Raw genomic sequence first — 15,059 nt, 5'->3', positions numbered from 1 at the left:
GGTATACATCCTGCATACTTACTGTACATGCAGACAAAAACTCATACAGTAAACAACACTTGTGTAAACAGAATACAGTATGTATACCACGCACACTCAAATACACACACACACACGCACAGTAGCACCTCTCCACACACACACACACACACATACCCCCCTCCCTACACACACAGGAAAATAGGGCAGAAATTGAGTATTTATCCTCTGAAGAAGGAAAGAAGCGTGATTGTGGGGCCCTTGTGGTGGAAGAGGACCAGATACAAGAGAATATAGCTGGGTTGAACGACGCTGAAAATAATCGGAATTGTGTCTGTATGAGAGCGCTAATAGAACGCATGATTAGGATCCATTGTCTGCTTCCTGTTCTACTCAGACACTTTCCCTGTCCCATTCTCCTCCATCACCCTCTCTTTCTTCCCCCAGTGGCCGGTGGTTACCGCCGGTACTATGCCATCTCCGGTGAGTACACCTAGAACTGAACCTAAACCCTCAAAGAAGAAAAACTCCCCCAAAAAACTGAAAGAGAATTTGGGACGAGCATCCTTGGAAGTGTCCCCTTCTCCAAAGGCAGTTGGTTGGTGTTATATAAATAGGAATTAAGATTTAGAACCACAGAGGACTTAGATTAGACCACTAGGACAGAGTGTACCTATACTATACATACACTTGTACTTGTTAGAAATAACAAAGGAGGGCTGCGCCGGTGGCTCATCGGATAAGGCCTTATCTTGCTGGATACCTTACCTTCTCTCCACATGCCTTTCCTCTCACACTTTACTTAAAACAATAAAGACAAAAAAAAGAAAACGTAATCCTGAACCTGTGCTTGAGAACCCTAGTCTGGTACCTGTGGAGAAGACCACATTTCTGGACACCAGCTTGTAGTCCACGATGGAGAACTGGGGCAGCTCGATGCGCGTCACCCCCGTCACGGCGCTGTCTCCCCCCTTCCAGTAGAACTCGATGTCGTCCGTCGTGTAGCCATCTGGATCACCAGGAGGAAAAGATATGCAGCATTGAAGAACTCAGCTAACGATGATTCACCAAAACAGAACGCTGGTTCTGGTTTTTAAAATTAAAGTTTTCATTCTGAATGTCCCTGATGGCTTGAGCTGATTACCATGCCGCGACATCTATGGTCACCTATGTTACATATGCCTTTGTGACACTGCTTATGGGGATGAAAAGGATATTTGATGCAGATCACTCACAGCTCTCAATTTCCAGAGTGCAGTTCTGTTCGTCCAGGGGATAGCGCCGCAGGTCCATCATACAGGCTGCTGTTGTCGTTATCCTGGAAAAACACAGGCCAGAAAGTTCTTTATGGATACTTTATGGATGATTGTTGGTTGTGGTACGGTCTGGCACTATTCCCATCAACCCAAACTCACTGCACAGCCAAGGAACTGCAGCAAACAGTAAAGATGAAGAAACTATTGTGTGCCGTGATCTTTCATCTTAATGATGTAACCTGTGTTAGGTTACTGGAAGCTAAAAGCAAGGAAGGCACTGGAAACCAATTGACGTGTAGGTAATATCTTAGAAAAGTTTATAGGAGAACAGAAACATATACATTGATGTTGAGGCATCTCACTTCATAATGTAGTTATGACCACAAGCACTGCTCAGGCACAGCTGAATGAAGGCAAAACTGGGGGGGGGGGGGGGGGGGGGGGGGGGGTTGGAGCAGGAGGGGGGTCTGGAGGAGGAGGGGGGGATCTGGAGTTTGAAATTCACCAGCAATGGATCCCTGCTGGATGCCCTTGAAGCAGCCTGAATGTAGCCAGACACCCATTAGTATGGATGAAACCATTAGACGGTTTAAGCACCAACAATCTAATAAATAAATAAATAAATAAGATAAGTGATGTCATGGGTAAGAGTCTGAGAAGCCATATCAGGTGGCTCATTCCTTATATAAAGTTATGGTTGAATTGTATTAAGTCCAGATGAGTGTGTTTGTCAAAACGTATTACACTCCAGAGGTAATGTGTTTTGATCCAATCCAGACACACAGGCATGCACACACACACACACACACACACACACTCACACACACACACACACACACACACATACACACACCAGGTGGAGGACAGGGTCAGTCTCTCTGTACTATGTTTCAGATACAAACCCAACAATAAAACTTCATGGATAGAATTTCTATTTTGTGAAGACATCCAATTACCATAGAGTTGAATTGATGTTTAGAGGTGCACATATTAATTCATGAATATTGTTAATTTATAGCCTGTCAAACTAAAACTATTCATGCCCTCTGGAAATCCATGAAAACAAAAACCAAACCTGCCAACAGGCTCAACACATAATCCATTGATTTACAATTAATGTCTACATTAATATTCCTAATTAATATTTAACATCACAAGCCGAATCCTGATTTAAGAAATGTCATACTTACTTTACTGTAACATATGTAACATTAAAAATAAAGAAAAAGTGACAGTACGGCAGTGTGTTTGGAAACCGACAGAACAACACAACGTCTAAAAAGTGATTACTTTTGACAGGCACGAAGAAACTAAACAGACACCAAAAACTTCTCTAAACCAGAACCAATTCTCCCCATCAAGGTTTTAGAACCTAGAAACCTACCTCAGGCCATAGAGAACGGTTCCATCAGGATGCAGCCGGATCATACGGTTCTTCACAGTCACCCCGTGGACAAACGACTTCTTGTCGTTGAGGAAATAGGTGTCGGGCACCCAGAGCTGGTCAGCCACCCGGTTGTCCAGGGTTAGGTTAAGGGGAATCCCCACGTAGGCCAGCCGCTTGTCCCTCCAATACTGCTGGAAGTACATGGTCAACGTGTAGTCCTGGGGAAAGACAACAAACATTCATGAGAACCAGATTGAGTTCCGAGTTTGACCTTTTTATTCTATGATACATTATACAGTGTGATGTGTGTGAGTGTTTGTGCTTCTGTGACAGAGAGAGAAAAAGACATGGGGAGGAGAGACGGAGAGCGAGTGGGAAAGAGAGATTTAGTAAAGAAAGAGAGAGACTGAGTGAAATATTTCAGAGAGACAGAGAGAAAGAAAATGATCGTGTCGATGTGTGGATAGCATACTTTGAAGCACAAAGTCAGACACAGAAAGATAAATGTCTGGCAAGAACGTGTCCTTATGTGTGCGTAGCGATTACATTTAAAACCAACTGTCCATTAGGGGAGAAGAATCATGTTACAGATTCTAGAGAACCCTAATCTCCCTGTCCACACACAGGGATGCCAGCATCCAGAGTCTCTCAGAAGGGTCACACAAATCTCCCCCAGGGCCCCAAAACATGACCACAGGCTAAACTCCACATCATGTACTATTAACAGCTCCGGAAGGTATCCTCAAAACCTCCATCTGCATTGTTTCTGTTTCCTGGGCTAGAAGTTTGAAAGTGATTCCCTTTCACTCACCGCCGGCCCCTCGTTCACTCAGGAGCGTTTCCTGAGGAGCCTACACACACTCACACACAGTTCAGTTCCCACCTCAACCGGAACAGCGTGGGCTGTCTGATTCAGTCCCATCCTCGATAAAGATTACACAACAGCAGACTACTGTACTGTAGGCTGCTCTGAGGTAGGAGTTAGTCCAAGTGCCTGAACCACATAATCCTGTTACCCAATAGCGCCGGCCTCCTCTCCCAGGGAGCAGACTACGTGCGCGGACACATGCTCTATGGAGGCCTCGCACTAGGCACCGTGCGCGGACACATGCTCTCTGGAGGCCTCGCACCAGGCACCGTGCGCGGACACATGCTCTCTGGAGGCTTCGCACCAGGCACTGTGCTGCTGGCCTGTTTTCTGGGTGTCCCTACCATATGGAGTCAGGAATGTACAAGGGAAGAGACACGATCTGTCTCTTAAACACTGCTACGCTTGTATTTGTCCCTTTCTGATCTGTCTCTCAGAGACTCTCTCATTCTCCCTCTCATCCTCTCACTTTCATTCATTCTCTCTCTCTCTATCTCTCTTATTCTCTCTTTCTTATTCTCTCCCTCTCTCACTTTCCTTCTCTCTATTATTCTCTCCCTCTCATTGTCTGTTTTTCATTTTCTCTCCCTTTTTTTCATCTCTCTCTCATTCTCTCTCTCTCCTTCCCTCTCATTCTCTCAAAATTCATGGAAACAGTGTACTGCTGCCTTGTCCGTGTAAACGGTGTGTAAAGGGTGTGCTTGAGTCGTCACCTGTAGGGAATGAATCATTCAGGTAAAGCATGAACCGGAGTGTAGCCAACTGATCAGCTCCTGTGCGGTCCTCATCCATCTTTCATATGCACAATCACCCACATCCCAGATGAAAGGCTTCTCCTTACACACACACACACACACACACACACACCTGCCGTGGCTGGAATCACACAATCAGCATATCACTCACACACTCTCAGTGTGATTACAACACAGTTTGTGACACAGCCTATTAAATATGTCCTCAACGCACAGCCAATGCTTGCATCACAAACACCAACACTGTCAGAATAAAAGGTTGATGCAGTTATCCCTGTAGGGAAACCCCCGGGGGAAGAAACTATGAAAATAAATTGGATTCGTACGGGATGCACTGGTGGCATTGATTTTAGCAGAGCTCATTTGCTTCAAGTCAAAAGAGTGAGATTTCTCGGTTGATACAAACAGCAACATTACATTTATATTGCACTTTTGTTCATTTAGCAGACGCTTTTATCCAAAGTGACATTCAACACTGCCGTTAAGATTCCCATTTTGTGCTATACCAAACTGCAATGGGTCGGAACCAGCTCTCGTCGACGGCATCCCTTCGACCATAATGTTAAATGATGCTTATCGATGCAGTTGCACCCGACTAATCTCATTTGTGTTGGCGTCTGTTCCTCCCCTCCAGCCTCTTGGTCTTAGTATCAACATCTAGCTGCTGCTCATAATTAACCCACATTCGCTAAAAAGGATGATCCAGAACAAGTATTCCTCATCCAAGCTCCAAGGTGAAAGCCAAGGTGAAAACATGATCTCTACATTGCCTCTCCACCTTTCTCCATTGCCACAACACAATATAATTCCAAGATATGGAATCCATTGTCAATTATCAACCACTCAGCAGAGACATGTTCACCAATTGGGTGTTTAAATACAAACAAATAAATAAATTATGATGTATTTTATTTGATTAAAATGTCATCCCCTTGGGCTTTCCACTAATATTCATTTTTCAGTGTGGGGAATCCCTGTGAAGGTCCTTCATAATTTGCATGGCCACCCCCAGTAGTGTGATAAAAATAGCATGGTCCCCATTGAAATCTAAGTGGATTTGTGTGTGGTGCTGACTCTGGCCAGACAATTCTGAATCTCAGAAGAGAAGCACACTCACAGCTCAGACTTGCAGCTGCAACATGAGCACATCCCTCTGGGTGTTTATTAGCATTGTGTGTATTAGCTGGGTGTGTATTAGCATTGTGTGTATTAGCTTGGTGTGTATTACAATTGTGTGTATTAAAATTGTGTGTATTAGCATTGTGTGTATTAGCTGGGTGTATATTAGCTGGGTGTGTATTAGCATTGTGTGTATTAGCAGTATGATATGTATTGTGTGTTGTCGTGGTGCTGATAAACAAGGATCACAACAGTGAAGTGATAAAGCAGAGCTTAGTCCAGGCCAGAAACTGGATTCAGACTGACCAAGTCTCGTTTGTACAACTGTTGTTATCGCTGCAGATTCTACTCAGCCACAGTTCAGAATGGGGCTATTAGGTTTTCCTGGGGGGACAATCTCTAAGTCTGCCTCCACCTGCTTGTGGTTCAGTTGGAGTCTTGCGATACTGGATCTCTCCTGGGGGATTCTTCATATGGTGCTCCCTGCCTCTTCCAGATTATCATTTAATTTCTTATGAATTTCTCATGCAGGGAACGAATCACCCTCCTACCCTCTGTTCACCCCCCCCCCCCCCCCCCGTCCACACCCGAATGAGGAAAAAAAGAAGACAATAGGTCTGTTCACATTTAATTTCATAGATGGTTAAACAAACCTGTGTGTTTGACTGACTGAGGGGGCTTTATAGGGTGTGGGGAGTTGCCCTCAAGGAGCAATGACCAATAATTATACAGACCAGTGAATATGACTTTACAGACATTGACATAGTAACACCATATAGTGCATTCTTATATGAATGTTTTCGATTTTGGTCTTTCATGAAGCCAGACAGGAAGCTCTGTGGGCTTTTGGAGGGAGTTCAATCACAACGTCTTGGCTTCTGGATCAATAACAGCCTAGACAATGCTAAGAGAGTCAATGACACATGATAAACCCCTCTCAATCCTGGCCAACAGGGAGAGCTAGCATCCGCATAAGTATTTAAGGATTACGGCGCTCCGCTCTCCACACAGAGCCAGTGTGCAAGAACATCTCGAGATCGTGTTCCAGGGAAAGCAAACAGCTATGACAGGAACATTAGGGGAAAAACAAATGTCCTCTTCACTTTGCCATGACAGACTTTCAGCCTAACACCACCAGACCAGCTCGGAGGGTGTTGCTGCCTCTGGCCACATGCCCGTGCACCCTCCTTCCTCTTCCTGGATCATTGGTCTGCTGATGGACATGTGCCGCACGTGGAGGGTCAACCTGGCCCCAGGGTCAATCAGGAAGTCTCTAGATATTGGCTCAGTGCAACTGATGGCAATCTACTTTAATCACTTGAAGCACATGCAGATAGGATTCATTTTAGAACTATATAATGTACCATACTGGGGGCGTTGGGGAAAGTGTTAACAAATGTTTGACACTAGACACCTGGCTAATTACAATGGTTTCCATAGTAACTGATGGAAAATGGCCATAGCTCTTTTGCCATCGCTATGTGGTTATGCAATAGACTAGATAAGGAGGCAGTGTTCTATCAAAAACTGCATTACCGCAGTACTGTAAATGTGTTAAATAATCAAATACCATTACACTTGTTAAAACACCAAGAAACGTGACATAGAATATGTTTTTCACATTCTGGGGACAGTTACATAATGTATTCATGATATTCATTAGACAGAAGCAAAGGGGGATTTGAACCATTTGATCTGAAATCAAATGCTCAAACCATTGAGCTGCACTCTCCACCAGATATGTATGTACATATGAAATAAGTCCCAGAAACGACTGAAGTGAAATTGATGCAACCCTTTTGTATCCCATAAAATCTCCATCGTATCAGTATTATGGGTTTGATCGAAATATATATTTTTTGTTCTTATTTAAATCTCAAACTGTATAAAAGCTCAAACATCCTTATGTGTCACGTATGTTGTTAACCCCTTTTTCCACATAAACCAGCAAACCACCCCCTCTACAAACAGGAATAGAGCACCTCATTTCCATACTCCAAATAGTATTTTCTCCATGCTGTTTGAGAGCGACCACCAGGCATCCAATTATACAAATGGCTTCTCTCTCGCCATCGTGCAAATGTGCTGTGGTTTGGAACAGCGGGACCAGGGTCTCACTTCACAGTCCACTCCCCTTTTTAGACTGTGTTGGAAACTCACTACAAACACAGAAGGATGGCATTGACAACAGGGAATTTTGCACGTTTGTCTTTTTCTACATAAGACAATTGCATAGCAAAAGAGATTGAGTCATCTAACATATTTGCTTTTTCCCAACCAACTTCCCGGTTCACGAGACCAGGATTTGAGATGTTCAACACAGTTCAGTCGTGACCCATTCTAAGGCTCAGGACCCAGGCTGTTGGGTAATTAGCTAGCTCTGAGGGCGACACAGCTGCTGTGAACATCTTGCTCTTCACTCTGAGATCCAGCCTACTGTTAAAACAGGTGTATTCATGGGCAACCAGGTGGGGTGTGTGTGCATGTGAGTGAGTGAGAGAGAGAGATATTGAAAGAGAGAGAGAGAGATTGAGACAGAGGGAGGGGGAGAGAGAGGGTACGCGAGGGACAGAGGTAGAGAGGTAGAGAGAAAGAAAGAGAAGGGAGAGTGGGGAGAGAGAGAGGTAGAAAGAGAGAGACAGAGAGAGAGAGGGGAGGGGATGAGAGAGAGACAGACGGAGAGAAGGAGGGGGAGAAAGGGGAGGGAGAGGGCAGAGAGGGAGCAGGACAGAGGAAAGAGGAGAGAGAGAGAGAGAGAGAGAGAGAGAGAGAGAGAGAGAGAGAGAGAGAGAGAGAGAGAGAGAGAGAGGGGAGGGAGAGATACAGAGAGATACACAGAGAGGCAGAGATGGAGTGAGTGAAAGAGAAAGAGAGAATGTGAAAGAGGGAGAGAGAGAGGAGGGGGGAGCACAAGGCAGGAGAGGTAACACACACATAGACATACATTATAGACTACATAACACAGGCCGCTCTTAGAATGAGTGAAAAATGGGCCAGGAGAAAATGACTTTCCCTGCGTTAATCAAGAAACACTGAAGCGCTCCAACATGACTGCTCACAAATTCTAAAGTATCCAATCCAATAACCACACATGGCCTTTGTGTTAGAGTATATCAATACACACACTCATGATGATGAATAATCTATATTATCATGGAATAGTATTGCACAGATCATTCATTGTAGTCTTAAGAGGGACCTCTTCGCTATACTCTCAGCTGGTAGGGCAGCAGTAACAAAGTTATGGCCCAAATCCCAAACTAAGTGAAACTATTTCAGGAAAAAGCATGGGTCAAATCAACAGAAAACTAAAAACTAAAACTTAACTGAAGCGTTACGTCATAATCACATCATTGCGAAACTTCACTCAGCCGCAGCATTGGAATGCTTCTTCACAACAATGCCCAAGAGCGAAATACAAGAGTAGCCTAATCCTGAAATTTAGGGTTAGTGTGTGTGTGTGTGTTAGGCTAGGAGCGCATGCAGGTGAGATTTTAAAAGCCCAGGTCCAAATAACAACAACAAAAATAATGAACGGAAGTTCACTTACCATGTTTACTTCGGACACCATGTCTATGCTCGCCACATCTATACTCATGCCAACTGCAACAGGGGTCCCTGAAACGACAAATAACAATGATTCAATTTAATAATATTGCATTTACTTTGCATATGATTGCGCCACATAGCATTAGAAATAGAGATACTGCAAACAACCTTCGAAATGTGATACCTACCTCCGAAGTCTGGACGCAAACGGATATCATAGCCCTTCAGCAGTTTATCCACAGTCTCTTTCACAAAAGACATGTTCCCTGGTTCATTGACACTGAAATGACATGAATAGTGTTAACTTGCAAGTCAACAACACATACTTTCCAAAAGCGTCCACGTTTGGAAATCAAAACACTCACCTTTGTGCGCAACACACAACTGCCACTAGAACTGGTGCAGAAACAACACTGAACAGTCTGGCTCTTCGGAAAGCCCACATTCCTTACGCTTTATCAAAGTGCTAATAAAATTATCCGGATATTTCTATTCGAAATCAGAGCAGTCTATTCACAAACAGTTGTTGAAGTCGTTTAAGATCATTCAGGTACAAAGTAAGGTTTGACATCACTCTTATTTTGACTGCTTATGCCTCTGTCTCATGCGAGGGTTGACCTAAAGAACTACAACAGAAACGCATATTGACGGTAGAAACCTGCCAGTAGAGGCAGTAAATTCACTCTGTTCAAATGAGCTTCAAACCCGCTCACATCACACCCTCTAACAACTCTCGATTTTTCTGGCTTGTCTTAAAAAACAGCATTCCCTTAAGCTACACATAAACATAAACCGACACATAAGCATAAATAACATTTCAATCGAAACATAATTTATTTATGTTTATTTATAATAACGCCATCATTTATTCTTTCATCAAGTTTGCCCAAACTCCCTATGGTGTGGAGTTCAACATCCTTATCGACCGCACGTTTCCTTGGGGACGAAGATCATAAAACAGTCCCACGTTCCCTGAGAGCTGTGGGCTAGTGGAACTGGTGGTTGAGATCGTTGAGAGGCCCTTTTCTCTGATCACAATTTAATTAATCCCCGAGGATTTGGAGCTGGAAATTGAAATTTACCTTGTGTCGTAAATTGCAAACAACTTCTTATTTCCGTCGACTGCGTTCCTGAAAGACATGAAGAAAGCAAGGTCAGAAACAGGACCACAATTTGCAGAGTAGCCGTTGCAGTTCTACAGCAGCCAATTATAATTAGTAGCCCATTGTCTCCTAATGAGACAAATTGGTGGTCAAACAAAAACCAACAAACCCCTTATGATCCATACTGTAGATAGAATAGCAAACTCAACTGATAAAAGAAAGCTCTCTCAACGATCTCCTGCCAGCTGTGCCCACAGGGGAACAAAGTCATGGACTTCATAGGATTCGTATCCATACATCGATCTCTAGATTGGACACCGAATTTTGTTTGTGTGGCTTGTGTTTGTCTGGTTAGTGAACAACAGTAAGTCAATGCTGTATAGCCACAACGTATACTGTATTTTGTACTGTCTGCAGTGTGGGAGCTGTCCAGCACGACTGTGGTGCTGAAACTACAATAAATGGAATAGGCCTAATGCTAGTCTATCCTTTTATGTTAGACTATCTTTGCCGCAACACATAAGGATATGTCGTTTATAAATCGCCGGGTAATTATAAATGTCTATACGGTTAGGTGTGATGTAACCCAATTCATGAGGAGATGTTATTACCGGTTGGAGTAAGTGCATTGTGATTAGGTAGCATGGCTCACATTAAATATGGAGTTCGAGTTCCCTCTTATGGCAATCGGCATGCTAGTACGACTTTGTTATGCAAATGTTTAGCGAATTAGTTCATTTATGTATTTTCAAATACCTTTTTAACGCATATTATTATTGAACGAATTATACATCTATTTTGAATGCGCAAATGCTAAGGAGAACATGAATTGCGCAAGCCTCGCTGGTTTTATTGTTCTAATTGATGGGACTTTCATGCTGTAGGCAATCATCAATTAAGTCGGCTCAATGTCAAAACAGGACCTTTATTCAAGGACAGGACATCGAGATCATTAATCTCGCTGGCAGATTGCGCGTTCACGAGGACACCGTAGACAGGCAAAGAGGAGTGGGATTGAACGTGTTGCCTAAGGCATGTGGTTTATGGTCTCGCTGGGATTTTGGGGTGTAACTAAGAGATCAGAAAATCAGCCCAGTGACCCTCATTCTGCACGAGGACGTCGAACCTGAGGTTCGGTTTGGGTGTAGGCTACGGTACTAGCACAATACTTGAGAGAGCAATGATGACTTTTACTTTGAATTAGGTTAGCTGAGCTTGGAGCCTGCACGTGGAGTCCAGGTGTGATAGGCTAAGAACTGATCTCCCGATTGACCGCTGTGAAAAAAAAGATATAAAAAATCGGAAAAATACAACAGCTGGAAAGCGGTGGAAAAATAATTTCTGAAATCGTCGCGGTAGCATAGCTCACATGCAACGATGCTCGTAGTGTCTAGGTGAGAAGTGTGCTTGATTAAGCGAATTGTCGGTTCTGACATCAGCGGACGAACGCTGTCACGAGCAGGTAGGATATAAGCGCCTCTCAAGAACATGCGAAGGGTGTAGGACAAGACGCAGCGTTGCTATATGAGTGGGAAGTCACTGATGCATATCAGTCCAGTACACTGTCCTCCAGACTGCCTACGGTGGTAGATCCGAGTAGACTGCCTCTCGAATCACTCGACATTCCTCGACTCCCATTGTTGCGGGTTTTGAACCCCACTTGAACTGAAATCGAACCGAAGATGACGGCTCTCAATTCAGGTACCCAAATGTGTTCTGTGACTTCTCTTGTTGGGATACCCTCTCTATGAAGGTACCGTTTTCTTTTCTTTTTTTGAGAGGTGAGGGGGGGGGCGGTTGAGGGAAGGAGGGTTACCATTGAATGGTATTGCACAGCCTGTGAATTCCTACGCAGTAAAGCTCACAGTTGGCTACTAGGCTACGACTACAGTTGCAGCAAACTGAGATTGACTGAGATATGTATTCTGGTGCAATGAGGTGTCTGGGGTGGTCTATGGGCAAGGGACACGTTCAAGGACCATTTCTGTATACGTATACCAAAACGAGGAATGCCTTTTAGCCATATCAAGACTCTGAAACTAACGTTTTATCCAGGGGACTGGCGATTGTCCTGTGTGATATGATGTGTTGTGTACCAGGTTAGGTAGTGCTAATGTATTGTGTGAAGTAAGACTGGATGGATTTGGGCAGAATATGGAGGAGGGGATCCTTCACTGACTTGCTTCTTCCAAGGTTTTGTAAAAAAAAAAAAAAATAGAGTTTTCCTGGGACTTTCCCCCTGGCATTTGTCTTCTTTGAGAGTTTTGGGTTGGTTTAGATGAAATGAAATAGGCATCTATAAACAGGGCTGTACAAATGCAATTTGATTTGAATAATGTAGCCAATTATGTTGTAAATATGTGTTGATCGAATTGCATTTGGAGGAGGAAGATGACTACTAATCTACAACTTTGTTGTTGTTTTTTTCCAGAACTTTTACACAAAATGAGGAAAGTCTCGGCACTACAAAACATGTTTCTCTCTGTTCTGCTGGTGTGCATGACAAGCCTTGTGAAGTAAGTAAAACTTCCACAACCAAGCATTAGCATGCAAATAAAAACTGCAGAGTAACAGGTTCTAACTCCTCCTTTGCTGAACCTATGGTAGAATACATATCCTTCAGTAATGCTTTCTGTTTCCCCCATTCTGCAAATCTGAATTTTCTCATTGCTTAATAGACATTCAATGCAGGGTCATTACACGACAATCTGTAATTAGCCACCCTAAAACTCTATTCCAGGGTTTCCATAACAACGTCGGAGGCGCTGAAGGAGGCGGAGAACAATGACAGCATCACCGTGTTCACCAGGATCCTGGATGGGCTGCTGGATGGCTACGACAACCGTCTAAGGCCAGGGCTAGGAGGTACACGGAGACAGCAGTCAGATGATCCAGAGAGCCACAGAGGGCTGTGGAAGGAGGTCACGGCACAGATACATTCACACACTCAGAGGAATTTCAGCTTGGGTTATTTCCCATGGTTTGCTCTGGTTTGGTTTCCCTTGAATCCATTATTTCATGGTGGGATTTCCAAAGATTCCGCCTCTCCTGCCAGGTGCTGTTGAACTATTGTTTTATGAAATAATGAGAGGGTGGATTTATGTAAGTGAATTAGGCCTGGGATTTTTTGTGTTGCAGTGTGAGAGAGAGAGAGAGAGAGAGAGAGAGAGAGAGAGAGAGAGAGAGAGAGAGAGAGAGAGAGAGAGAGAGAGAGAGAGAGAGAGAGAGAGAGAGAGAGAGAGAGAGAGAGAGAGGAACGTCTTTGGGTGCATTTCTATCCTACCAAAGCTCTTTTATAATTTGTGATTGGGCATAATAGCTAGGCTACCAGGTGGGAGAAAGAAAGGATGTTTTCCAATACAGCAACTGAGATGGAAGACACCTCAGAGAGAACCAATCATATGCAATCAATTGCAGGAGAAAACGGCTGGTTTTGCAGCATTCGATTCTGCACATCATAAGAGCCTTCTCTTCCACTCTCCAATATCTACAGAAAGTAACCTTGAGAGGCTGGGTGCTATTCTGAGAGGAGAGAAGCCACAGAGTGAACACTCGAACATTAAATACATATTTTATTTTGTAACCTTTTTTTTGTCCGATTTTGTATCTGAGAGAAGCTTTATGTTCCATCCTCGGCTTGGTCTTCAAGTTCCTTTGGTGCCTCTTGGCTTCTCTTTCATTTAGTCTTGTCTTCAATCAAAGAGTACAAACGCAGTGCATTCATTCCTGGTGAATGAAGGGGCAGGCAGTCAGAGGAATGAGTGGTGTTTCAATCCTCAAGATATGGAGATGAGGCGAAGCAGTCGGAAAAGAAACACTGAATGATCTCTGATTAGTCGTGACTTTATCATGCTCCCCAATCCTTTCAAAAAAACCTTGTTCTGTCCACAGAAAATGTCACAGAGATCAAAACAAATATATTTGTCACGAGCTTCGGCCCAGTTTCAGACACTGAGATGGTGAGTTCATTTAATGTCAACCCCACCTTTACGTAACATTATACCACAACAACAAAAAAACAACATGTGCCTGTAGGTGTTATACCCAGAATCAATAGCATGATATGTTTCTCTTTATCTCTATTTCTTTCTCTCTTTCTCTTTCTCCCCCCCCCTCGCTCCCCCCCCCCCCCTCTCTCTCTCTCTCTCTCTCTCTCTCTCTCTCTCTCTCTCTCTCTCTCTCTCTCTCTCTCTCTCCCTCCCCACCACAGGAATACACCATCGATGTGTTTTTCCGTCAGAGCTGGAAGGATGAGCGTCTTTGCTTCAAGGGCCCCATGGAGATGCTAGCTCTGAACAACCTGCTGGCCAGCAACATCTGGACTCCTGACACCTTCTTCCTCAACGGCAAGAAGTCCATCGCCCACAACATGACCACACCCAACAAGCTGCTGAGACTAAAGGATGATGGGACTCTACTCTACACTATGAGGTGCGTCAATGTCTAAATCTATTTTGGCGAGCTGACGTAGCAGTTACATACCAGCTCTCACAACATGGGGTGAGAAAAGCTACCAAGATCTAGCTAGTCGTTAACCACCCTGCCTCAAGGCCTTCTGGGTAATGTAGTTGAACCAGCTGCTTGGCTTGCAGTTAATGTTGTACAATACTTCAGTAACTTCTCTAGAGTTACAGCCTAAGGCACTGCCTTCTACTGTATGGATGAAATGATAAGGGCCGCGTTTTCCAGATTCGTTAACGCTAAGAGCTTCTCAGGAGCGTTAAAACGCTCCTGAGATAATTAACCACCAAACTTCACAGAAAGCATCTAGAAAGTAAATTCAATGGGCCATATCCCATACATACATATCAAAAAAAGAATCCCAATACAAGCCTCCACATGGCCTACTGTCTTGTTCTCATCAGGGTGATTGGGTCGGGCTTTTGAATGAGGAAGTACAGATTCACAGAATACACAGTCTGAAAATGTAACAGAACCCAGACGACTATCTGGAAATGAAACATCAGGATGTGGCTTTTAATCTTCTGCTTTTACTACAGTCTCTCTTAATGCACTGCCATTACCAGGGAAAAGAGATTAGGC

At 43.8% G+C, this 15,059-nt stretch overlaps 2 protein-coding genes across 5 annotated transcripts in view; one reads left to right on the top strand and one right to left on the bottom strand.

Moving 5' to 3' along the window:
- The window catches only part of LOC134007210 (gamma-aminobutyric acid receptor subunit beta-3), a 28,355-nt gene that overhangs the window by 7,436 nt on the left and 5,860 nt on the right, over nt 1–15,059 (bottom strand). For 2 of the 4 annotated variants that reach the window (XM_062446470.1, XM_062446471.1), the window contains exons 2-7: nt 9,996–10,043; nt 9,102–9,193; nt 8,915–8,982; nt 2,620–2,840; nt 1,215–1,297; nt 851–988 (exon numbers count right to left, since the gene is read on the bottom strand). In XM_062446470.1, coding sequence (XP_062302454.1) covers nt 851–988; nt 1,215–1,297; nt 2,620–2,840; nt 8,915–8,982; nt 9,102–9,193; nt 9,996–10,043 — 650 coding nt within the window. Of the gene's footprint in view, nt 1–850; nt 989–1,214; nt 1,298–2,619; nt 2,841–8,914; nt 8,983–9,101; nt 9,194–9,278; nt 9,571–9,995; nt 10,044–15,059 lie in introns of those variants that run through there. The other 2 variants (XM_062446473.1, XM_062446474.1) reach the window with 2 other exon arrangements.
- Nucleotides 10,783–15,059, top strand: part of LOC134007211 (gamma-aminobutyric acid receptor subunit alpha-5-like) — a 13,092-nt gene continuing 8,815 nt past the window's right edge. Inside the window, exons 1-5 of the mRNA XM_062446475.1 lie at nt 10,783–11,717; nt 12,448–12,532; nt 12,757–12,881; nt 13,908–13,975; nt 14,227–14,447. Of these exons, the coding sequence (XP_062302459.1) occupies nt 11,699–11,717; nt 12,448–12,532; nt 12,757–12,881; nt 13,908–13,975; nt 14,227–14,447 (518 nt within the window). The 5' untranslated portion in view covers nt 10,783–11,698. The remainder of the gene's footprint in view (nt 11,718–12,447; nt 12,533–12,756; nt 12,882–13,907; nt 13,976–14,226; nt 14,448–15,059) is intronic.

The sequence above is a fragment of the Osmerus eperlanus genome, chromosome 21 (genome assembly GCF_963692335.1).
Source record: "Osmerus eperlanus chromosome 21, fOsmEpe2.1, whole genome shotgun sequence".
NCBI classification, from domain to species: Eukaryota; Metazoa; Chordata; class Actinopteri; order Osmeriformes; family Osmeridae; genus Osmerus; species Osmerus eperlanus.
Note: the sequence above shows the minus strand (reverse complement) of the source record. Positions and strands in the feature narration are given on the sequence as shown.